This window comes from Bufo bufo, chromosome 3 (genome assembly GCF_905171765.1).
Source record: "Bufo bufo chromosome 3, aBufBuf1.1, whole genome shotgun sequence".
Classification (NCBI taxonomy): Eukaryota; Metazoa; Chordata; class Amphibia; order Anura; family Bufonidae; genus Bufo; species Bufo bufo.
Window position 1 is genome coordinate 666,934,776 of NC_053391.1, and position 26,483 is coordinate 666,961,258.

At 47.2% G+C, this 26,483-nt stretch overlaps 1 protein-coding gene across 2 annotated transcripts in view; it reads left to right on the plus strand.

Moving 5' to 3' along the window:
* Positions 1–26,483, plus strand: part of SLC36A4 (solute carrier family 36 member 4) — a 260,721-nt gene that overhangs the window by 54,736 nt on the left and 179,502 nt on the right. For both annotated transcript variants that reach the window (XM_040426349.1, XM_040426350.1), the window contains 3 exons: positions 3,741–3,825; positions 7,110–7,319; positions 16,591–16,689. In XM_040426349.1, the coding sequence (XP_040282283.1) occupies positions 3,741–3,825; positions 7,110–7,319; positions 16,591–16,689 (394 nt within the window). The remainder of the gene's footprint in view (positions 1–3,740; positions 3,826–7,109; positions 7,320–16,590; positions 16,690–26,483) is intronic.

Genomic DNA, 26,483 nt, shown 5'->3' on the forward strand with positions numbered 1-26,483 from the left:
TGGAGTCTTTGTTGAAGGCTCCGCTCTGATTTTAACCGCTTCCACCCCCTCGTGTTACCTGACTGCAGGAGTTTTACCTCCGCTTCCCGAGCAGATGTCTGGAAGGAATTGCACGTTTTCTTGCCGCTGTCTGATCCATTTGTACCTATTGTTAAGTGTGCTGACAGTGATAGAAAGGGAGACAATGATACATAATTGCTCGCTTTCTGCATAGTTGGAGAAGAGTTTCCTAGGAGACGTTGTTGCCGAAGGGAATTTAGGTTTTGCAAAGTGAGAACATCGAAGCTTCTGATGCTGCACGATCTGAACTATGTAAAAGTCTCTGACAGCTCGCATTGCTCAGCCAAACGTTGCAGCAGCACAGCTCGTGAAAGTGGATGGGGTCGCGTAGGTTGTGTTGTGTCGTGCCAGCTTTTGGGTCCCAATGCAACTCCAGTCACTTTCCCCAGTTGCAATGTAGCATCACGTTGCTGCGGGCTAACATTTTCTGTATCTCCAGACTTAAAGGGATTATCCAAGAGGGAATACTTGCCCCCTCCACAGACAATACTTACCTGGTTCCCGACACCGGTTTCCTCCAAGATCGTTCCACGCCATCTTCGCATCTCCCCCATGCCTGCAGAAATCAACATCCGTTGACGGAGAGGGTGCAGCCAATAGCATCACCTCCTTTTGGCTGCACCCCCCTCAATCGACGGATGTTGATTTCTGCAGGCATGGGGGAGATGCGAAGAGAGCGTGCAGCAATCGGGGAGGAAACCGGCGCCAGGGACCAGGTAAGTATTGTCAATATGGTGGGTTTTGATTAAGTTGTGAGCTGATTGCCACAGGTTCCTTTCCCGCAACCTATGGGTGATCACTTATCACCGGGGAAGATTTTTATGGCCATGCATTACATCTAATACATATACAGGCTGCTTTTACTCAAAGGGGTTTTCCGACTTCATCAAGTGGCATTTATCATGTAGAGAAAGTTAATACAAGGCATTTACTAATGTATTGTGATTATGCATATTGCTTCCTTTGCTGGCTGGATTCTTTTTTCCATCACATTATACACTGCTCGTTTCCATGGTTACAGATCACCCTGCAATCCATCAGTGGTGGTTGTGCTTGCACACTATAGGAAAAAGCACCATGGGAGCTCTGTGTCCTACAGTGTGGAAGCACGACCACCGCTGCTGGATTGCAGGGTGGTCGTAGCTATGGAAAGGACCAGTGAATAAAGTTATAGAAAAATAAATCCAGCCAGCAAAGGAGGCAATATGTGTAATAACAATGTATTATTAAGTGGCTTGTATTAACTTCCTCGACATAATAAATGCTATTTGCTGAAATGAGACGAGCCCTTTTAGGCTTTGAACACCTTTGCAGCAGTTGTTTTTTTTATGATTGCACTTTACTTGTTTTGGGCTACAAATACCGGTATTTTTATTTTTTTCAATTGGTCTTTATAGAGTTGAGCAAAGTGAGCTTCGGATGCTACATCTGAAGTCGCTTCGTTCAAAACGTCGGAATAATACTGTACGGAGATTTGTCTCCGTACAGTAGTAGAATGTATGGGCTCCGATGAGCCGAAGTAAGTTATTCACGAAGTCGCGCGTGACCTCGTTGAATAAGCTCGGTAATTGATTCTTAAAGTGGAAAACCACTTTAAAACTTGAAACCGGCTTCGGTTCCGAGGTACTAGTCAGAACTGAAACAGAGTTCGGTTTAATTTTTTGAAGAGGTTTTCCACTTTAAGAATCAATTACCGAGCTTATTCAACGAGGTCACGCGCGACTTCGTGAATAACTTACTTCGGCTCATCGGAGGCCATACATTCTAATACTGTATGGAGCCGAATCTCCGTACAGTATTACCGTATTCCAAAGTATTAAACGAATTGACTTCAGATGAAGCATCCGAAGCTCGCTTCGCTCAACTCTAATAAATGTTCAGCTGTTTCTGAGATACAAGGTTTAAAAATCAGTCTGTTTGTAAGCTGTCAGTCTGTTTTCTTTGACTATCCCCCTCCCCTGTCATCTGGCAGCTCATGTGTAGATCTTCTCTCTGATTTCTGTGTATCTCATAAACACTCAGTATATCTCAATTCTTATCAAGTGTTCATGAGGTCAGGAGATCACAGATGTGATGACCAGATTCAAAGAAAACAGGCTGTGACACCCTGCAAACAGACTGATATTTAAAGGGGTATTCCCATCTCAGACAATGGGGGCATATCACTAGGATGGGACCGCTGGGACCCCCACCTACAATGAGAACGGAGCGGAGAGAGCTGTGGCTGGAGGAACCCGGATTTCCCGGGGTCCGTCCACCACCAAGTGCTGCTCCCATAGAAGTGAATGTGAGTGCACCGCACACGCGCGGGCCCCTGCTCCCGTTCATTTCTATGGGGCGGAAATATCCGAGCCAGAGCTTGGCTGTTTTCGGTGGCCCCATAGAAATGAATGGAGGGCGGCTGCGCATGCGCAGTGCGCCCTCCTTTCATTTCCCCGCTCTGTTCTCATTGAAGGTGCCGGTCCCAGCGGTGGGACCCCCACCTATCAGACAATAGGGCATATCCTAGCGATATGCCCCCATTGTCTCAGATGGGACAACCCCTTTAACCCTTGTATCTCAGAAACAGCTGAACAGTTTTAATAAAGACCAAATGAAAACATGATTTTTAGACCAAAATGAGTAAAATGCAATCATAAAAAAATGTCCCAGAAGGTGTCCATAACTCTGTACTCTGGAGCTGAACTGGTGACCCCTTTATCACATGCATATGCCGCTAATTAGTGTTATGGACAGGGCTTGTTTCTGAGACAACTGCTTTGAGTCAAATGTGACAACCAATATGGCTGCAGCATGTTGTTACAAAAATGGTTGCTGCATTGGAGGACTATGAAAATGGGGGGGAAAAAAAGACCATCCTTAGAGCTCATGCACACGGCCGTATGTTTGGTAAGTTTTGCGGATCCATTCATTTGCAGAAAGATAGAACATGTCCTATTCTTGTTCATTTTGCGGACAAGGAGAGGACATTTCTATTGACGTGAAAAAGAAAATTGCAGCATGCACATGGTCAGTTTCCGGCTGAGAAAAATGACGTTTTAATGTATTTAAATGAGCCTCTAGGAGCAACGGGGGCGTTACCGTTACACCTAGAGACTCTGTGCTTTCTCTCTGCAACTGCTGCGTCCTTTACACTATGATTAACAGGGCCAGGTTTGATCACATTTTCACTACGCAGCCCTGTCTGTCAAAGTGCAGAGGGTGCAGCAGTTGCAGAGAGAGCAGAGCCTCTAGGTGTAATGGCAACGCCCCCGTTGCTCCTAGAGGCTCATTTGCATATATTAAAACACCATTTTTCTCAGCAATGCGGGCACATATGAACATGGGACCAACACAGATGCCTTCAGCTGCCAAGTGCACATGTAACAGGTCAGCCAGTTTCATAGATACAAAACTGCTGACAGATGCCCTTTGGATGTGGCTAGAGCATCATACACCACGTTAACACAGGATCGATACCAGATCAGTAAGGCAGAGTATTTACCAAGTAAGACATCACTATATAAAGATTGTAAAATGATGCAGGAAGCCGGCGTGGTGCTTTAGGCGATGCTTCCTCGCCGATGCCATGTATACAGATAGCAGAACTCCGCAGGCTGCCGGAGATATAAATCATCCGCTTTCTGAAGCTGTGTTTCAATTAATTTTGTCCTCGCTTGATACAATCTCTTTCCCCACAGGAATATTGTTGATTTTGCTTTGGTGGCCACACAGCTGGGCTTCTGCAGTGTTTACTTTGTCTTCCTAGCGGAGAACGTGAAGCAGGTGAGTAACTGGCGCGGTCATCGCCTCCATACGCAACGCTTGTAAGATAGACTCTAGAAATGTACTATTTACCGTACATCAGTCTTGTATAGCCACGGCTCGACTATCGGGAACACAGACGCTTTGGGGCATCCGCCACCTTGGGGACGTCTCTGTCCAAATTGTTTGCTGGATGAGGGCAAGATAGTCTTAAAGGAGATGTCCGGCTTTGGGACTTTTTGAACTGTTGCAGTGGTGTGTTGTACTCACCTTCTCTCTGCCGCTCCATTCCATCTTCCTTCAGCAGTCTTAAAGTCCCTGTCCTGTGAGCTTCCGGACAGATGGGGTCATGTGCACCTCACCAGTGGTGTGTCCCCAAGCATTACGTCACTGCTGGGTCAAGGGATTCTTGGGGACATGTCACTGGTGAGGCCAGTCTTTGGCTGCACCTGTCCTCGTCCAAGTTTAGAGAACGGGGACCAGAAGACCAATGAAGGGAGCTGGAGAGCACGTGAGTATGAGTTTTTCAAGCTGCAGTCCCAAAGCTGAACAACTCGTTTAAAGAGGTTTTCCGCGACTTAAGTAGTGATGGTCCATCCTCGGAATAGGTCAGCAGTATCATCTCAGTGAGGGTCTGACTCCCACCACCACCAGCCACAATGCACGGCGGCCTTTTCCTTAGCTTGTGACGTCACGTTGATTGGTCTCGTGGCCTTTCTGCTGCTCAGTCCCATTCAAGCAGTGTCAAGCATAGCCGCTGTACAATGGACAGATCTTGGCTTGGTATACTATGAAGCCTCTTCAAACAGCTGATCATCAGGCGTATGGGGCCCTCACTGATCTGATATTGACGACCTATCCTAAGGACTATCCTAAGGTCTACTGGATCCGAACTATAAATGTTATATAGTAAGGGTTAATCTGACTCAGCAATTGTTCTGGGGGTGGGAAGGGGGTCCCTGCACTTTCTAGATACACCCCGGCAGTCACTATTTTTGTGAGTAGTGTATACAATTCTCGCCTTTTGAAGGCAGTGTCCAGCCAAGAAAGGCCGTAGATGTGGCCGTCCATGCTTGTGGTTTCTCTTTTGCATTCTTAGGCCTCTTTCACACGACCGTATGGCTTTTTCATTGTGTTTGCGGTCTGTTTTTCACGGATCCGTTGTTCCGTTTTTTGTTTCCGTTCCGTTTTTCCGTTCCGTTTTTCTGTATGGCATATACAGTATACAGTAATCACATAGAAAAAATTGGGCTGGGCATAAAACTTTCAATAGATGGTTCCGCAAAAACGGAACGGAAACGGAATGCATACAGAGTACATTCGTTTTTTTTTTTTTGTGGAACCATTGAAATGAATGGTTCCGTATACGGAATGCAAATAACGGGCCGTTTTTTGCGTTCTGTATACGGTCCATATACAGAACCATTCATTTCAATGGTTCCGCAAAAAAACGGAATGTACTCCTTATGCATTCCGTTTCCGTATTTCAGTTTTTCCGTTCCGTTGAAAGATAGAACATGTCCTATTATTGCCCGCAAATCACGTTCCGTGGCTCCATTCAAGTCAATGGGTCCGCAAAAAAATCAGACGGAACACCTACGGAAATGCATCCGTATGTCTTCCGTATCCGTTTCGTTTTTGCGGAACCATCTATTGAAAATGTTATGTCCAGCCCAATTTTTTCTATGTAATTACTGTATACTGTACATGGCATACGGGAAAACGGTACGGAAACATAAAAACGGAACAACTGATCCGTTAAAAAATGGACCGCAAAACACTAAAATAGCCATACGGTAGTGTGAAAGAGGCCTTAGAGAGTGGATGTCTCGGCTGACGGATGTGTTAAAGCTTTAAATAACTGCCCTATAAAATCTGCTGATATTAGTTGTCCCCTCCCTCCACACGTAGAAATCGTCCGTATGCCTTGCAGGAGGTCAGCCATTTTCGCCTCTTTCTCACAAACCTGTCTGTGCCCATATGGCAACTCGCTGCAGCAGGAGCCCTTTCCCACCGCTCAGATAATTAACCCCTGTGCTCTTTGCACGGGTTCTACCTGTCTTCTTTCAGGAACGCCCGAAAATCCTGCAGACTGTAGACGAGTTTTTCTCCTGCTTCTAACATTTAGGCTTCCCGTTCCTTTAAGAATATTACAAAAGGCCCCTTAGTCACAGATGATGTCTTTTTAATTTCGGCCATCTTTCACCAGGCTTCTTACCATTACAAGTCATTTTATATACCTTTTGCTTATGTCCAGTAATCCCGAATATTGGATAATCCGACCTCTTTAGATCACTGGTCTCCGGCCTGTGGCTCTCTAGCTGTTGCAAGACTACAACTCCTAGTATACCCTGACAGACAGACTCTTTCGGGGAACGCTAAGAGTTAGTTTTGCAACAGTCGGTGAGCCATAGGTTGGAGACTGCTTCAGCTCTTAAAGGGATTGTCCAGTTTAGACTGACATTTCTAAGCAGTCATGGCTTTGTACTGTCTCCTGGCTGTGATGGGGAAGGCCTCCCCATCTGTCCCCCCGTTATTGTCGGTGTCAACATACAGACCGCAAAACCTGCAAGATGGTGACAGTCCTGTTGCCTCCTCAGGTTGTTCCTGGCTTCCAGTTTTTTGCCACTGAGGCGCTAAGGACGGGTTCACATCACGTCTTATGCCTCCATTTGACATATAAGTAAAAAAAAAAAAAAAGATACAAAGACGCAGCACACCACGTCACAGTCCGGTAAAAAAAAAAGTATACTTTTTTTCTTCTTTTTTTCTTACAATGGAACTCTATGGTGAACGGATGCCACTGTATGGCATCAGTCTGAGGCATCCGTTTAGCGTTTTTTTGCATACGTTTAACGGATGGGAAAAGATTGATGTGAATCGGCAGGTAGACGAATCGCGCAGATACGCAATCAGCGCATCCACAGAACTACTGGAAGCCAGGAACAGCTAGAAGAAGCCACCATCGTGCAGGCTATGGATGCGCAGGATGTCAGGTTTGTAAGTTTTGCACCACCAATACCGGGTCAACTAGGAGCCTTCACTATCGCTGAGCATATATGTCCAACTTGGACAACCCCTTTAATACTTGCTGGGAGTTGTAGTGGTTAGAGACCACTGCTGTGGGTCACTCATGCGTTTATTTCTGTCTAAAAGTTGGCTGTGAGGAAACCGCGGAGTCGTCAAGTTTTCCACCGGTGGCACCATTAAGTTTTTTAAGTTTTCAATTACTTTCAGACTAAAAGCTGAGATAGCAATGTGTGACCTCAATGACTTCTCCTGCAGTAAGCACGCTGTTCTTGCAGGTATTCGAAGCTTCCTTTGAAAGCCATTCCCAGCACACAGAACCAACGGGGAGATGGGATCTTGATCTGCGGCTGTACATGTTATCCTTCCTTCCTCTCATCATACCATTAGTTTTTATACGGGACTTGAAGAGCTTGTCCGTCTGCTCCTTCTTAGCCAACGTCTCCATGGCCGTCAGTCTTGTTATCATTTATCAGTACGTGATGCGGGTAAGTACGGCTGCGGCTCCCTTTTTCACATGGCTGTATAAACCCGCTCTGTCGTGAGAAAGTTGCACCTTAAATGCTGCCGTATACTTTCATAAAACTTTTGACTTGTCATACTGACATTTCAGAGGTTTTGATCATTGGGAGCCCGGAGGCTGAGACCTCACGGATCGCTGAAATACAGTTTTGCTCACCTTTCCCTGGAGAGCCAAGCAGTGTACGGGTAGGCGACTATTCCAGAGATCATGGGGGTCTCAGCGACCGCACTCCCACTGACCAAAACTTCTGAAATGTAAATATGTCGAAGGTTTATGAAATGACAATTCCAGTTTACAGAAGTGCATCTATGAGATACCTCTAAGTGGTTAATGGCATAAAAACTTATGTGCAGTTTAGGCTCTGTTCACATCTGCATTGTGTCCTCTGTTTATGTAATCAGAAGTCCTGGGGTCTGTCGGGTTTAGCCGAGGTGCCCGTCATTGTGGTGGGATTAATAATTCTGCATTCAGCTCTATATTTTCCATAAACAATATTGTAGTCTGCGAGGGCGGCTATGACACAGATGTGAAAAGAGCCTAGCATGAAAAATTCATCTGCATAAAAAGTTTACTGTAAAATACATGACATTACTTATCCTGTACTGATCCTGTTACCGTACATCCTGTATTATACTCCGGAGCTGCACTCACTGTTCTGCTGGTGCAGTCACTGTGTACATACATTACATTACTTATCCTGTACTGAACCTGAGTTATATCCTGTATTATACTCCAGAGCTGCACTCACTATTCTGCTGGTGCAGTCACTGTGTACATACATTACTTATCCTGTACTGATCCTGAGTTACATCCTGTATTATACTCCAGAGCTGCACTCACTATTCTGCTGGTGCAGTCACTGTGTACATACATTACATTACTTATCCTGTACTGATCCTGAGTTACATCCTGTATTATACTCCAGAGCTGCACTCACTATTCTGCTGGTGCAGTCACTGTGTACATACATTACATTACTTATCCTGTACTGATCCTGAGTTACACCCTGTATTATACTCCAGAGCTGCACTCACTATTCTGCTGGTGCAGTCACTGTGTACATACAGTACATTACTTATCCTGTACTGATCCTGAGTTACATCCTGTATTATACTCCAGAGCTGCACTCACTATTCTGCTGGTGCAGTCACTGTGTACATACATTACTTATCCTGTACTGATCCTGAGTTACATCCTGTATTATACTCCAGAGCTGCACTCACTATTCTGCTGGTGCAGTCACTGTGTACATACATTACATTACTTATCCTGTACTGATCCTGAGTTACATCCTGTATTATACTCCAGAGCTGCACTCACTATTCTGCTGGTGCAGTCACTGTGTACATACATTACATTACTTATCCTATACTGATCCTGAGTTACACCCTGTATGATACTCCAGAGCTGCACTCACTATTCTGCTGGTGGAGTCACTGTGTACATACATTACATTACTTATCCTATACTGATCCTGAGTTACATCCTGTATTATACTCCAGAGCTGCACTCACTATTCTGCTGGTGCAGTCACTGTGTTCATACAGTACATTACTTATCCTGTACTGATCCTGAGTTACATCCTGTATTATACTCCAGAGCTGTACTCACTATTCTGCTGGTGCAGTCACTGTGTACATACATTACATTACTTATCCTGTACTGAACCTGAGTTATATCCAGGGGAGGGCTGGCAGCCTTAGTCCTGGGGGGCAAATCCAGCCAAGTGGCCCATTTTAGCCCCGCCCATTATTAAAAGCCCCTCCTACATATAATAGGCCACTCCCAACACACACTGTACAGCTGACATTCTATTGTTGAGGCCTGTCTCTACACATCATACAGAGAGGGGAGGTCTGTCCTGGCTGCACTGCCTGCTTATACAACAAGCTACAGCCAGGACGCTCCTCCGCTCTCCTCCCTCCCCAGATCCTGCTCAAGGCTTGTGGTTCCCCCACCATCTGCCACCCGCCCGTGGCCTGCTGCCCCCTTTCGCCGTCCTCACCCAGCTCTGAATCCTCCTTCTGCAAATGGCAGGGGGAGGAGCCGGAGCATCTCCTCTCCTACATAGCGCCACATACCTCTTACATCCAGTGATGTCACCTTTGTTGTAGACGTTCTCTTTCCTCATCTTCTCCATTCAGACCAGACCGCCATGATGATTTTTCTGCCATCTCCCGTCTCTGCAGAGATTGACAAACAGACATTAGTTTCCCACATTTCCATCATCTTCACATCTTCTGAACACCCTTTCCTGCCACCCCCAATACTGTACTGCAGAAACAGTCCCCCTGGAAATACTACTACCTCACAGATAGTGCCCCCAATACTGTGCCCGCTGTGCCCCCAATACTATACTGCAGAAACAGTCCCCCTGGAAATACTACTACCACACAGATAGTGCCCACTTCAACAATTATTGGCACACAATGCTCTAAAAAATAACTGCACCCAGACACTAATAGTATAAAGATAATATCCCCCAAAAATAATTGTGCTAAGCTGATACTGTGCCAGGGTGCCCCCCAAAGTAACAGTGCTCCCCAAAATCCGACCAATAGAAATAATTCTCTGCCAGAGCACACTTAGTAGTAATAATGCCCCTATAGTGCCCATACTAGTAATCATGTTCCTCATAGCCCCCCAGTAGTAGTAAAGCTCCGCATAATACCCCCTAGTAGTAATAATTCTCCCTATAATATGACAGTACATGAAATACCCCCGCTTAGTGCCCGCTGTTGAGCTAATGTCCCCATAATGTATGCCAGTATAAAATACCCCTATATAGTGCCCCAGTAAATACCCTCATAGTGTTCCTCTCCCCCTTCCCCATAGTGTCCCCCATAATATGCCAGTAAAAAAATGCCCCTTCTTAGTGCCCCCAGCAGATGCCCCTATAATGCTCCTCTCCCCCACAATGTGCCAGTAAAAAATGCCCCTTCTTAGTGCCACCATATGCCCCAATAGTGCTCCACTCCCGCATAGTGCCCCCAAATAATGCCCCATAGTGCCGCTCTCCCCTATAGTTCCTTCCATAATGTGCCAGTAAAAAATGCCCCTTAGTGCCACCAAATGCCATAGTGCCCCCCACAATGTGCCAATAAAAAAGGCCCCTTTAAAGCCCCCACTTCCCCCTAGTCAGGGCCGTCTTTAATGTTGATTGGACCCTGGGCAAGAATTTACTTGGGCCCCCTGGATCCCGCCCCCCCCCCACACTTTGCTGTACTTGCTGTACAGCAGCCCTTACCTGTCACGTCCAGGGCCTCCAGGTGACGTCTCCTCTCTGTCATCATCTTCTCTGTAGATCTTCTCTCTCATCATCTTCTCCACTCGGTCTGGACAACTTCTCTCAGCCGCCTCGTCTCTGCAGAGTGTGACACACAGACATCTTAGCTTCCTCACATTCTATCATTATCCCCCAACTGGAGTCCCCACAGTGTTATCCTGCTGCTTGCTGTGCCCCCCCAGGGGTGTAGCTATAGGGGGTGCAGAGGTAGCAGTCGCTACTGGGCCCAGGAGCCTGAAGGGGCCCAAAAAGACACTTGTGCCGCATAAGAAGACACACAAAGCACTGAGGGAAGGGGGGCCCAAGCTGAACTCTTGCACCGGAGCCCATGAGCCTTTAGTTACGCCCCTGCCCCCCCCTCCCAATACCCCCAAATACTATCCTGAAGAAACATTACTGCCCCCCATAGTAATAGTGCTCCTCATAGTCCCACCAATAGTAATTCCCTTCTAGAATGCCCTCATTAGTAACACTGCCCCAACCGTGATAATGCTCCTCAACAATGCCCCCATTATTATTAGAGCCCTCCCATATTAATAATACCCTCACAGAGCACCCCAGTAGAAATAAGTAATAAAGAAATAAATCTCCCTACAGACCCCTCAGTAGTAATAAGGCCCCCATAGTGCGCTTAGTAGAAATAAGGCGGATCTATAAGACCCTCCTATAGAGCCCCCAGTAGTAATAAGACCACCTATAATGTCCCCTGGATCTGCAGTGCCCCCTGTAGTTATAATCCTCCCTCCACCATACAGTCCCATGTAAATAACATCGCCTCCTCCCCAGCCGCCTCTAACGCACAGTCCCATGTAAACATCACCCCCTAAGGCTACTTTCACACTTGCGTTCGTGCGGATCTGTCCTGTACTTGTACAGGACGGATCCGCACCGATAATACAATGAATGCATCCGTTCAGGACCGATTCGTTTGTATTAGATTTGAATTTCTAAGTCCCAATACGGATCCGTCCTGACTTACATTGAAAGTCAATGGGGGACGGATCCGTTTACAATTGCACCATTTTGTGTCAATGCAAAGGGATCCGTCCCCATTTACTTACATTGTAAGTCAGGGCGGATCCGTTTGGCTCCGCACGGCCATGCGGACACAAAAACGCTGCTTGCAGCATTTTGGGGTCCGCCTCCAAAACGGAACGGGGGGCTGTACGGAGCCGAACGAATGCATTCAGAATGGATCTGCATCCATTCAGAATGCATTGGGGTTAAACTGATCCATTTGGGGCTGCTTGTGAGAGCCTTGAAACGGATCTCACAAGCGGATCCCCAAACGCAAGTGTGAACGTAGCCTAAACAATAAGTCCCATGTACATAAACATCATTCCCCCCCACCATCCACTTTCAACATACAGTCCCATGTAAATAACATCAGTCCCTCCCCCAGCCACCTCGAGCACACAGTTCCATGTCAATAACATACATCCTAGTTAAATAACTACAACTCCCAGCATTGCTCTGCCTCTCCCTGTCCCTTCACTTACCTCTCCAGTCCTCATATACAGACATCAGCATTAGGCTCCTTCCCCTCTTCACTCCGGTCCAATCCTGCACTGGTCACATGATGGTGACATCATCCAGGTCATCCTATCACAGCCTGTTTTGCTGATCACATGACCTGTGATGTCACCACAGGTCCTTCACCTCTACACCCAGTGTATTAGATTCAATTGTATTGCCGTTCTGTGTACGGCAATACAGTTGTATCTAGCAGGCAGGCAGGACATTCGGGGCCTGGGACAAAACATCAGGGGCCCAGGCCCGAATGTTTTAATCTAGTGATGCAGTCACTAGTGAATGGGAGTCGGGAAACGGAGCTCCCTTGGGCCCCCAGGAGCAACTGGGCCCGGGGCAGCTGCCCCTTTTGCCCTGCGGCAAAGACGGCCCTGCCCATAGTGCCCCCAAATAATGCCCCTATAGTGACACCAGATGCCCCATAGTGCCACTCTCACCTATAGTGCCCCCCATAATGTGCCAATAATTAAAAAAAGCCCCTTTAGAGCCCCCAGATGCCCCCATAGTGCCAGGTTCCCCCATCGTGCCAGCTCCCCCATGGCCATAGTGCCAGCTCCCCCATGGCCATAGTGCCAGCTCCCCCATGGCCATAGTGCCAGCTCCCCCATGGCCATAGTGCCAGCTCCCCCATGGCCATAGTGCCAGCTCCCCCATGGCCATAGTGCCAGCTCCCCCATGGCCATAGTGCCAGCTCCCCCATGGCCATAGTGCCAGCTCCCCCATGGCCATAGTGCCAGCTCCCCCATGGCCATAGTGCCAGCTCCCCCATGGCCATAGTGCCAGCTCCCCCATGGCCATAGTGCCAGCTCCCCCATGGCCATAGTGCCAGCTCCCCCATAGCCATAGTGACAGCTCCCCCCGCAAAGAAAAAAACCCAAAAACACTAATACTTACCTCCATCAGCAGCGATGCGATGCAGGCCGAAATTTTTTAATCTAGTGATGCAGTCACTAGTGAATGGGAGTCGGGAAACGGAGCTCCCTTGGGCCCCCAGGAGCAACTGGGCCCGGGGCAGCTGCCCCTTTTGCCCTGCGGCAAAGACGGCCCTGCCCATAGTGCCCCCAAATAATGCCCCTATAGTGACACCAGATGCCCCATAGTGCCACTCTCACCTATAGTGCCCCCCATAATGTGCCAATAATTAAAAAAAGCCCCTTTAGAGCCCCCAGATGCCCCCATAGTGCCAGGTTCCCCCATCGTGCCAGCTCCCCCATAGCCATAGTGCCAGCTCCCCCATGGCCATAGTGCCAGCTCCCCCATGGCCATAGTGCCAGCTCCCCCATGGCCATAGTGCCAGCTCCCCCATGGCCATAGTGCCAGCTCCCCCATGGCCATAGTGCCAGCTCCCCCATGGCCATAGTGCCAGCTCCCCCATGGCCATAGTGCCAGCTCCCCCATGGCCATAGTGCCAGCTCCCCCATGGCCATAGTGCCAGCTCCCCCATGGCCATAGTGCCAGCTCCCCCATGGCCATAGTGCCAGCTCCCCCATAGCCATAGTGACAGCTCCCCCCGCAAAGAAAAAAACCCAAAAACACTAATACTTACCTCCATCAGCAGCGATGCGATGCAGGCCTTTTCCGGCCTGTGTCCCTGCTGTGTGCTGCCCGGCTCAGGCGGCGCGATGATGTTGACATCATCGGGCTGCCTGAGCCGGCCTCTGATAGGCTGCAGGCATTAGTGCCTGCGGCCTATCAGAAGAACAGGGGAGGGACACACCTCTCCCTCCCCTGCCCCACAGCACAGCCATCTGTATCGCTGTCCTGAGGACGGCGATACAGATGAATATGGAGATGAGCGCTTCCACAATGAAAGCGCTCATCTCCTCCTACCCGCCGCCACTGCTGCCCGCCGCAATTACATCCAGGGCCGCGCCGCCTGTGGTGATCGGCGGTGCGGCCCTGAGGAATTAAAAAAAATAATAATAAAAAATTATTTGTTAAAGACGACCCAGCGGATGTTTTTTTAGGGCGGCCTGGGGGGCAATTGCCTCCCTGCCCCCCGGCCCAGCCCGCCCTGGTTATATCCTGTATTATACCCTAGAGCTGTACTCCCTATTCTGCTGGTGGAGTCACTGTGTACATACATTACTTATCCTGTACTGATCCTGAGTTACATCCTGTATTATACTCCAGAGCTGCACTTACTTTTCTGCTGGTGGAGTCATTGTGTACATACATTACATTACTTATCATTATATTACTTATCCTGTACTGATCCTGAGTTACGTTGTGTATTATGCTCTGGGGCTTTTAGGGAACCCATCAAGGACTACAGGGGAAGGGGCGTCGCACACTCCTCAGCATTAGAGTTTGCCTGTACAAGTGAGAGGACAGCCCTCATGGGCTTTAAAAGGGTAATTCAGTCCAGGAATGAGGCTGTGCTGATACATGAGAGCTAGTGAAGGTAGCAGCGCCCTGGACACACAGATCCAACATGTGTCACTAGGAGGGACACATCCACAAGAGAAAAGTGTGAAACTAAAAGTAAATTAAACTGAATATCAGAAGGTCTGAAAATGAATGAAGAAATGAAGATTGCAGACTGAAACAAACATACAGCCAGGTCCATAAATATTGGGACATCGACACAATTCTAACATTTTTGGCTCTATACACCACCACAATGGATTTGAAATTAAACGAACAAGATGTGCTTTAACTGCAGACTGTCAGCTTTAATTTGAGGGTATTTACATCCAAATCATGTGAACGGTGTAGGAATTACAACAGTTTACATATGTGCCTCCCACTTGTTAAGGAACTAAAAGTAATGGGACAATTGGCTTCTCAGCTGTTCTATGGCCAGGTGTGTGTTATTCCCTCATTATCCCAATTACAATGAGCAGATAAAAGGTCCAGAGGTCATTTCCAGTCTGCTATTTGCATTTGGAATCTGTTGCTATCAACTCTCAAGATGAGATCCAAAGAGCTGTCACTATCAGTGAAGCAAGCCATCATTAGGCTGAAAAAAAAAAAAAAAAAAACCCATCAGAGAGATAGCAAAAACATTAGGCGCGGCCAAAACAACTGTTTGGAACATTCTTAAAAATAAGGAACGCACCGGTGAGCTCATCAACACCAAAAGACCCGGAAGACCACGGAAAACAACTGTGGTGGATGAGCGAAGAATTCTTTCCCTGGTGAAAAAAACACCCTTCACAATAGTTGGCCAGATTAAGAACACTCTCCAGGAGGTAGGTGTATGTGTGTCAAAGTCAACAATCAAGAGAAGACTTCACCAGAGTGAATATAGAGGGTTCACCACAAGATGTAAACCATTGGTGAGCCTCAAAAACAGGAAGGCCAGATTAGAGTTTGCCAAATGACATCTAAAAAAGCCTTCACAGTTCTGGAACAACATCCTATGGACAGATGGGACCAAGATCAACTTGTACCAGAGTGATGGGAAGAGAAGAGTATGGAGAAGGAAAGGAACTGCTCATGATCCTAAGCATACCACCTCATCAGTGAAGCATGGTGGTGGTAGTGTCATGGCGTGGGCATGTATGGCTGCCAATGGAACTGCTTCTCTTGTATTTATTGATAATGTGACTGCTGACAAAAGCAGCAGGATGAATTCTGAAGTGTTTCGGGCAATATTATCTGCTCATATTCAGCCAAATGCTTCAGGACTCATTGGACGGCGCTTCACAGTGCAGATGGACAATGACCCAAAGCATACTGCAAAAGCAACCAAAGAGTTTTTTAAGGGAAAGAAGTGGAATGTTATACAATGGCCAAGTCAATCACCTGACCTGAATCCGATTGAGCATGCATTTCACTTGCTGAAGACAAAACTGAAGGGAAAATGCCCCAAGAACAAGCAGGAACTGAAGACAGTCGCAGTAGAGGCCTGGCAGAGCATCACCAGGGATGAAACCCAGCGTCTGGTGATGTCTATGCGTTCCAGACTTCAGGCTGTAATTGACTGCAAAGGATTTGCAACCAAGTATTAAAAAGAAAAAGTTTGATTTATTGATTATTATTCTGTCCCATTACTTTTGGTCCCTTAACAAGTGGGAGGCACATATGCAAACTGTTGTAATTCCTGCACCGTTCACATGATTTGGATGTAAATACCCTCAAATTACAGCTGACAGTCTGCAGGTAAAGCACATCTTGTTTGTTTCATTCCAAATCCATTGTGGTGGTGTATAGAGCCAAAAATGTTGAATTGTGTCGATGTCCCAATATTTATGGACCTGACTGTATGTAAACCTTATATCACCATACATTTTCCCATCATTACATGTTTCTTATAGTTCTGATCCGGGACCCTACTTGTCATCAGCTGCTCCACTGCTGACCACTGTGCAGGGAATTGCAACGCAGCCCCCACTGAAGTGAATGTGTGTGCATGGAAAATCTGTGTATTTCTTTAATTTTTTTTATTAACTTTTTCAACCATTTCCTTCCTTAGAATATTTCAGATCCTCGAACACTCCCTTTGGCATCAAATTGGAAGAAGTATCCACTGTTTTTTGGAACGGCCATATTTGCCTTTGAAGGAATAGGAGTGGTGAGTGTATATGTTTTTGTTAAAGGGGGTTCTCCCCTCTTTTATAATGTTATAGCCTATCGCTAAGGATATATCGTAAGTGGGGACCTCTCGCTGTTCACCACTTCAAGTAAATAGGGCCGTTTTGCAGTTCCTTCCAACACGAATGTCGGAGAATAATGTATTCGGATCCTGAAGTACGGTGAAGGCTGAAAACTGTAATACCGTAATGGAATTAAAAAGAAATGTAATTAAAAAAAGTTATAAAGAATTTGCAAAAATATTGTAAGATCAAGATTGTATACACAGTCGAGTTTCATTATTATGACCACTTCCTGCTTTTGACGTCTGCAGTGCATAGCCAAGTCATTTGTGCTGAGCTGGCTCGGTGGGTATATAAGGTGCGTGATAGGCTGTCTGCACACACATCCCTCGTTGCTGTCATGAGTAAAAGGAAGACTTATCAGAGTTGCAGGGAGGGACGATTATTGGCTTTCAGGCCAAGGGTGGTGGTATTTCAGAAACTGGGCAGTGTGAACTGTTCTCCTGCTGCTCTGGAGAAAGTGTACAGTGAATGGACAAATGGCACCATTGTGAATAAGGCCTCATGCACACGACCGTATTTTTTTGCGGTCCGCAAAACGGGGTTCCGTTTTTCCGTGATCCGTGACCGTTTTTTTGTCCGTGGGTCTTCCTTGATTTTTGGAGGATCCACGGACATGAAAAAAAAGTCGTTTTGGTGTCCGCCTGGCCGTGCGGAGCCAAACGGATCCGTCCTGAATTACAGTGCAAGTCAATGGGGACGGATCCGTTTGACGTTGACACAATATGGTGCAATTTCAAACGGATCCGTCCCCCATTGACTTTCAATGTAAAGTCAGGAGTTAATATACCATAGGATCGGAGTTTTCTCCAATCCGATGGTATATTTTAACTTGAATCGTCCCCATCACCATGGGAACGCCTCTATGTTAGAATATACCGTTGGATTTGAGTTACATCGTGAAACTCAAATCCGACAGTATATTCTAACACAGAGGCGTTCCCATGGTGATGGGGACGCTTCAGGTTAGAATATACTAAAAGAACTGTGTACATGACTGCCCCCTGCTGCCTGGCAGGTGCTGCCAGGCAGCAGGGGGCAGCCCCCCCCCCCCCCCCCCCCCCCCCCTGTAGTTAACACATTGGTGGCCAGTGCGGCCGCCCCCCCCCCCCCTCCCCTGTAGTTAACTCATTGGTGGCCAGTGCGGCCGGCCCCCCTCCCTCCCCTGTAGTTAACTCGTTGGTGGCCAGTGGGCCTTCTCCCCTCCCTCCCCCTCCTAATTAAAATCTCCCCCCTATCATTGGTGGCAGCGGAGTGTACCGATCGGAGTCCCAGTTTAATCGCTGGGGCTCCGATCGGTAACCATGGCAACCAGGACGCTACTGCAGTCCCGGTTGCCATGGTTACTTAGCAATTTGTAGAACCATTATACTTACCTGCGAGCTGCGATGTCTGCGTCCGGTCGGGAGCTCCTCCTACTGGTAAGTGACATGTCCGGCCGGGAGCTCCTCCTACTGGTAAGTGACAGGTCATGTCACTTACCAGTAGGAGGAGCTCCCGGCCGGACGCAGAGATCGCAGCTCGCAGGTAAGTATAATGGTTCTACAAATTGCTAAGTAACCATGGCAACCGGGACTGCAGTAGCGTCCTGGTTGCCATGGTTACCGATCGGAGCCCCAGCGATTAAACTGGGACTCCGATCGGTACACTCCACTGCCACCAATGATAGGGGGGGGAGATTTTAATTAGGAGGGGGAGGGAGGGGAAAAGGCCCACTGGCCACCAATGAGTTAACTACAGGGGAGGGGGGGGCCCACTGGCCACCAATGTGTTAACTACAGGGGGGGGGGAGCTGCCCCCTGCTGCCTGGCAGCACCTGCCAGGCAGCAGGGGGCAGTCATGTACACAGTTCTTAGTATATTCTAACCTGAAGCGTCCCCATCACCATGGGAACGCCTCTGTGTTAGAATATACTGTCGGTTCTGAGTTTTCACGAAGTGAAAACTCAGCTCTGAAAAAGCTTTTATGCAGACGGATCTTCGGATCCGTCTGTATAAAAGTAACCTACGGCCACGGATCACGGACACGGATGCCAATCTTGTGTGCATCCGTGTTCTTTCACGGACCCATTGATTTGAATGGGTCCGTGAACCGTTGTCCGTCAAAAAAATAGGACAGGTCATATTTTTTTGACGGACAGGATACACGGATCACGGTCTCGGCTGCAAAACGGTGCATTTTTCGATTTTTCCACGGACCCATTGAAAGTCAATGGGTCCGCGAAAAAAAACGGAAAACGGCACAACGGCCACGGATGCACACAACGGTCGTGTGCAGGAGGCCTAAGAGACATGGAAACTGCGGAGCATCACATGCCACTGATGAGAGAGGTGCTCAAGGGCGGACTGACACGCTACAGTGGAGAAGCCCAGCCCCAAAATGATCGCTAGGACTACCAGACGTGTGTCCAACACAACAGTTCAAACCGAATAATGGTCACTGCACCTCTGCTAATGAAGTTACATTGGCAGAAAAGGCTATCTGCCCCCGATGTCAGATGGGTTCCACTTCTGGGGCCTACACCTATCTCTTTAACGGCCGCCTCACCATTCACCTCTATACGAGTTCTGGAAATAGTCGAGCCGGTGTTCGGCTGTTTCCATCAGATCCATAAAAGCGAACAGAGGGTGGCAGCACTTGCGCAGTGCACCCTCATTCACTTTGGGGGCCCCCAATTCTGTAGATAGGTGTGGGTCCCACCTCTGGTGCCTGCGCCTATATGCGCCTATATGATATTAGCCATATGCCGCCAATGTGTGAGATGGACCAACCCCTTTACCTTTAAGCCCCAAACAGGTTCAGCTGTTAAGGGCTTGTCCAGAATTATTAAAAAAAGCAACTTTTTTCCCCCCAGAAACAGCGGCATACCTGTCCACGGCTGATGTTTGTATTGCGGCCTGCTTCCATTCATTTCACTGGGGCTGAGTGGCAGTGCCAGACACAACCCATGGGCAGATGTGGCACCATTTTCAGAACAAAACACAGCCATATTGTTCTAATCTTGTAAAGCAGGAGTTAACGGCTGTGTATAATCTCTTTTGGTTCCTGAAAGTGAGTGGAGTGTGTACAAATAATCGTGCGTTGCGTGCTATGCTGGAGTGTCAAGGCTCGCAGGCTGATGTTACGGTCTGTAGAGTTGGGATTCACAGACTGAATCTGCATGGATATTTGCCAGAATATAAAGTTGTATTTTCCTTCCTCAAAAAGTGCAATTCATCAGCAGCCCTGAGCCTCGGCCCCGCTCCCACCATGATGAATTGCTGCATTTCCCCTTCAGTTGATGAAACACACATTTCCGGACCTCGCTGTTCATAGTGACCAAACTTCGCTTCGAGGAATTCTGACATCAGTGCTGGAACGTAAAAATATGAAGATGCTTTTACTCCTCTCATTTGGAACATGTTGCTCCATTTTGCAATGCATTTTCCCTTCTCTTTGAAATCTTAGCCTACCTGCGCACTTTGCGGATTATGCACGGTTTTTCTATGCGTAATACAGTACCAGAAAAGTGGATGAGATTTGACAAAGCTCATGTACACTTTGCTTTTTATTTCCATGTTGAAACTGACCTGCCATGCGGATTTAGAAATCTGCAGCAAGTCATTGTTTGTGCAGATTTTTGGTATGGAAATGCACAGAAATCCACATGGAAATTTGTGCAGAATTTCTGTTTGTAAACCCGCACCCATGTGTCCCCTTATAGAGGTGGCTAATAGTGATGGACGAACATCTGCCGGGACGTGTTCGCGAACGCGATCAAATGTTCGCGAACCGCAAGTTCGCGGCGGGCCCCATTCATTTTAATGTCAGGCGAACCTGAAAAACCTTCAGCTCATATTTGCAGCCAAGAAATAATTACTAGAAGTGCACAAATAGTCCCACAACATGGACAGTGACTGGCCAGATGTATTATTCGAATTAGCGATCTCCATTTATCATTTTTTTTAAATGCGAAATATCGGCAATATAATTTTTGCGTATGCGCAAATGCACTATACAGTACCCAAATGCACTATAAAGAAAGTATATTGGTATATAACACCCCGCTTCAATCATTTTTTTTGGGGGACGACTGGTTATCACACCACTAGAAATTATTTGTTCCGATAGCGCTTGTCCCTCTATATACCTGCGGTATCGCAGCAGAACCGCACACAACTGCCGCACAATACAAATGCACTATAATATACTTTCTAACATAGAAAGTATATTATAACATTGTACAAGGAAGGCAATCCATTAGAATATACATAAAGATAAAACGTAACCTTTTAATAATTTTACTATGAGGGTCCATTCACACGTCCGTAAGTGTTTTGCGGATCCGTAAATCACGGACACCGGCAATGTGCATTCCGCAATTTGTGGACCGCACATCGCCGGCACTATAATAGAACATGCCTAATCTTGTCTGCAAATGCGGACAAGAATAGGACATGTTCTATTTTTTCGCGGAAACGGAAGCACAGATGCGGAAGTGCGGATCCGCAAATGCGGATGCGGATCTGCAAATGCGGATGCGGACAGCACATTCCGGCCCCATTAAACATGAATGGGTCTGCACCCGTTCCGCAAAATTGCGAAACGAATGCGGACCCATTTTGCGGACGTGTGAATGGAAAAGATATCCCTCAAAATGAAAATTAATTAAATTATTAAAGTTAAAGGGGTTCTGCACTTTGTTTTAACTGATGATCTATCCTCTGGATAGATTATCAGCATCTGATCGGCGGGGGTCCGACTCAGGACCCCCGCCGATCAGCTGTTTGAGAAGGCAGCGGCGCTCCAGCATCGGCGCGGCCTTCTCACTGTTTACTGCTGGCCCACTGACGTCATGACTAGTATCAACTAGCGTGGGCAGGGCTAAGTTTCATTCAAGTGAACAGAGCTTAGCCCCGCCCAGGCTAGTTGATACTAGTCGTGACGTCACTGGGCCAGTGGTAAACAGCGAGAAGGCTGCGGCGCTTCTGAAGCGCTGCTGCCTTCTCAAGCAGCTGATCAGCGGGGGTCCCAGTTGTCGGACCCCCGCCGATCAGATGCTGATAATCTATCCAGAGGATAGATCATCAGTTAAAACAAAGTGCAGAACCCCTTTAAGCAAAAAGCATAGATGTGGTAGGCAATAACAAATGCTCGGCAGCACTAAATCAGGTGCTCGGCGGCACCAAATCAGAAACCATATGTCCTACCACAATCCGGGGGGTTCCAGTGCACATCCATGAATCACGGAGGGAAAGCAAAAACCATCTATCCCTGGGCTAGATGATGATGTGGTATTGAAGGACCGGGTGGGCAAAGAACTGTCCCTGATATTGCCCTATAGGGGGGTGCTATTCTTGCCCTGATAGCCTAACCACAGACCACCCGCCCTGATAAGAGCGACCCCGTCCGGAACCTTACCCTATATAAAAATGGCCCTAATAAGCCCCTAGGCCCCTGACTTCCAGGTGATCACTATATAGATCTATGTGTTTTTGACTCATTATAAAAGTATAAGTAGATCGCACCCCTCTGTGTATCACACATATAGATACCACACCTATACTAGTCCTTAAAATGACTTTTGTGGCCCTATTAGCTAGCGTTTGGTGTCCCTAACAGCCTGTCCCTGCTCCACACAGCAACCTCTCCCTACACTGGCAAAACAATGAATGTAAAATGGCGGCCAGATCAGGTTTATTTATAAGGTAGGGGGTATGTCCATGTGCTGAAATGTCTCAATTGGCTGTCCTGTACCACCTGATGGATGTGTCATGGGTCAAAGTTCTTCATAATGTAAAAGAATATGGCGGGAGCGAATTTCTCCATATGTTCGCATGTTCGGCGAATTGCGAACACGCAAAGTTCACTGCGAAACGACCACCGGCCGAACCGCCAGGCCATCTATAGTGGCTAATACACCTTAGATAGCAGTTGGACTATTGTCGGTCAGTGACTGTTCCTTCCTACCCCCTATAGACCTGCACGCTTAAAGCCTGATTAGATAGTTGGCTGTTCCTGTAGAAATCCCAGCCAACATTAATTTAGTCTCACGGTCGGTGAGGGAAGGGAAGAAAACCAAATGCAACAGTAACAAAAACACCAGACTAGGCCCCAAAGCTAGGAAAGAGGGAAAGGTCACCACCTGACAATCCCTGAGCCTTTCCCTGACTGCTGACAGCATGAGCAAATCCTATAGGTGGAAGTGCTCATGTGCTGGAACCTAAGCCCTGCTGACACTGAAACAAACTCTCAGCTAGGGAGCTGGAGATAAGACAACCGGTTCCTTGTTCTTGTGAAGGAACCAGCGTCTCCCTGAGGCCTAGCCAGAACACACAACGAAAGGGAAGGAAGGAGGACTTAGCTTTAGACGGACAGGGAGCAGGAGATCCACCAAACACTAGCTGAGAACTCCAGGAGCAAATATAAACCGCAAAGGCTATAGTGAGAGGCGGGCATAAATAGAACCACTAAATAGCTAATGAGCAGAACCTGTGGGGTGGTGGGATCCTGCCCAAAACAACAGCAAGGAAAAAGAGAAAGATCTGTCAGGTAGACTTGCTGCACGTGAGTCTATCAGATCTTCTCAGGCTTCTCACAGGGCAGGCTGTGACAGTACCCCCCCTTTTACGGGTGACCTCCGGGCACCCAGGACCAACCTTATCCGGGTGTGCCCTGTGAAAGGCCTTAACAAGGCGATTAGCATTGACATCGGTTGCCGGAACCCACATTCTTTCCTCAGGACCGTATCCCCTCCAATGTACAAGGTACTGAAGGGAACCACGAAGAACAAACGAGTTGAGTATTCTGGAGATCTGAAACTCCAGATTACCATCTACCAAGACAGGAGGAGGTGGCAAAGGAGATGGTTCAACAGGTTCAACATACTTCTTCAACAAAGACCTGTGAAACACATTATGGATCTTCCATGCCTGCGGAAGTTCCAGACGAAACGCAACCGGATTAACAATGGCAAAAAACGAACTGCAGCTCCTGAACAGCAAACACACATTTTTCCAACTTGGCATACAATTTATTCTCCTGAAGGATCAATAATACTTGTCTTAAATGATCCTGATGAGTCTCCATATCGGGTGAGTAAATTAGTATGTCATTGAGGTAAATAACAACAAACCTCCCCACCAAATGATGAAAAATGTCATTGATAAAGTGCTGGAAGACCGCCGAGGCATTAGTCAAACCAAAGGGCATGACCAAGTTCTCAAAGTGGCCCTAAGGGGTATTGAAGGCTGTCTTCCATTCATCCCCTTCCCTGATTCTTATCAGATTATAAGCCCCTCTTAAATCCAATTTAGAAAACACCTTGGCTCCGACAATCTGATCAAATAAATCCGGGATCAAGGGAAGAGGATAAGGATCATGGACAGTAATAAGATTTAGTTCCCAGAAATCTAAACACTGTCTAAGGGTCCCATCTTTTTTTTTTTTTTTTACAAAAAAGAAGCCAGCAGCCATAGGTGACTTTGATAGTCTAATATGTCCTTTTGCCAAACTCTCGGCAATATACTCCCGCATAGCTACTTTTTCGGGTTGGGAAAGATTATATAACCGAGATTTTGGCAATTTAGCTCCGGGAATAAGATTGATCGGACAATCATACTCTCGGTGAGGGGGCAACCCCTGATTTCCACCCTCAGAGAATACGTCTGAAAAATCAGAAAGAAACGGAGGTAACACCTTAGTGGATACCACAGAAATAGATGCTCCGAGACAGTTGTCCATATAAAAATCACTCCAATTTCTGATCTGTCTAGTTTGCCAATCAATGGTAGGGTTACGTTTGATCAACCATGGTAAACCCAGTACCAGAAGAGCAGGCAAACCCTTCAGTACAAAACAAGAAATTGACTCAACATGAGAATCACAAACCCTTAAATGAATATCCTGCACAATATGAGTTAGATACTTTTGCCAGAGAGGAGCGGAATCATTAGCAAAGGCCGATATCCCTTTGCTTTAATGCGCTTGTTTTAAAACCATGACTTTGAACAAATTCAGAATCAATAAGGTTAACTCCTGCGCCACTGTCAACAAATACTTCTAACTCCATATTTTCAGAGTCTAGCGCCACCATGGCAGGCAGGAGAAATCGGGTACTGCAGGTGGAAGACAAATATACTTTTTCTGACTCCCCATTCACGCTACCAAGAGTAAGGGAACTCGATTTTTTGGAAAGAGCCCCTTTTTTTTTCTTTCTTTTCCACCTTGAGGCTTAATAAAAGGACAAACATTAATGAAATGTTCTTCTTTACCACAGAAGAAACAGAGTCTTCTCTGAACTCTAAAGTTCCTTTTACCAGGGCAAGAAGAGACCTGACCCAACTGCATAGGCTCATCACCAGACACTGGCTCAAGTGTCTCTGTGCCCCAAGGGACAGAAGGGATAGTTTCCCCACATGTTAGTGCATCCTGGTTAAGGGCAACCTTGCACCTCTCTCTCAGGCGTCTCTCAATCCGTACGGCTAGGGACATGGCCGCCTCCAAAGAATCAGGGTTTTCATGAAACGCAAGGGCATCTTTTAGTCTCTGACAGCTCATGACAGAACTGACTACGAAGTGCTGGGTCATTTCACTCCGAGTCAGTCGCCCATCTTCTAAATTCAGAACAATATGACTCAGCAGAACGTTCTCCCTGACTCCCAGGGCTCTGAAAAATTCATCCACCGATCGGAGGGACTGGGAACCGATCGGTAGAGAAAAGGCCGAAGGTTGAGCATCACCTTTTAGCAGAGAAATGATGATCCCCACTTTTTGATTTTCGTCCCCAGATGAGATCGGACGCAGACGAAAATACAATTTACAAGTTTCTCTGAACCGAACAAAGTTATCACTTCCCCCAGAGAACCTATCTGGGAGAGGTGACCTTAGGTTCAAGGCTGACCTGGTTCCCACTAGCGGAACAAGACGCCAGAGATCTCTGACACAGTGGAACTGAATTACGGACTTCGGCTACCTCCAAAGACAATCCCTGGATGCGATCCATCAGTGCATCAACAGCTTCCATTTCGCACATAGCAAAGAAAAAAAAATTACGGTTTGGGCGGTTTATAATGTCACGATAGGCGAGGGAAGGGAAGAAAACGAAATACAACAACAGTAGCAAAAACACCAGGCTAGGCCCCAAAGCTAGGGAAGAGGGAAAGGTCACCACCTGACAATCCCTCAGCCTTTCCCTGACTGCTGGCAACATGAGCAAATCCTAAAGGTGGAAGTGCTCATGCTCTGGAACCTAAGCCCTGCTGACACTGAAACAAACCCTCAGCTAGGGAGCTGGAGATAAGACAACCGGTTCCTTGCTCTTATGAAGGAACCAGCGTCTCCCTGAGGCCTAGCCAGAACACACAACGAAAGCAAGGAAGGAGGACTTAGCTTTAGACGGACGGGGAGCAGGAGATCCACCAAATACTAGCTGAGAACTCCAGGAGCAAATATAAACCTCAAAGACTGTAGTGAGAGGCGGGTATAAATAGAACCACTAAATAGCTAATGAGCAGAACCTGTGGGGAGGTGGGATCCTGCCCAAAACAACAGCAAGGAACGTGCAGCAAGTCTATCAGATCTTCTCAGGCCTCTCATAGGGCAGGCCGTGACATTTAGGCCATATTCAGATGACCGTATTTTCAGTCTGTATCTGATCTGTATTTTTTGCGGATTGCACGCAGACCCATTAATTTCTGTGGGGCAGCAAAAAATGCCGATAGCACACGAATGT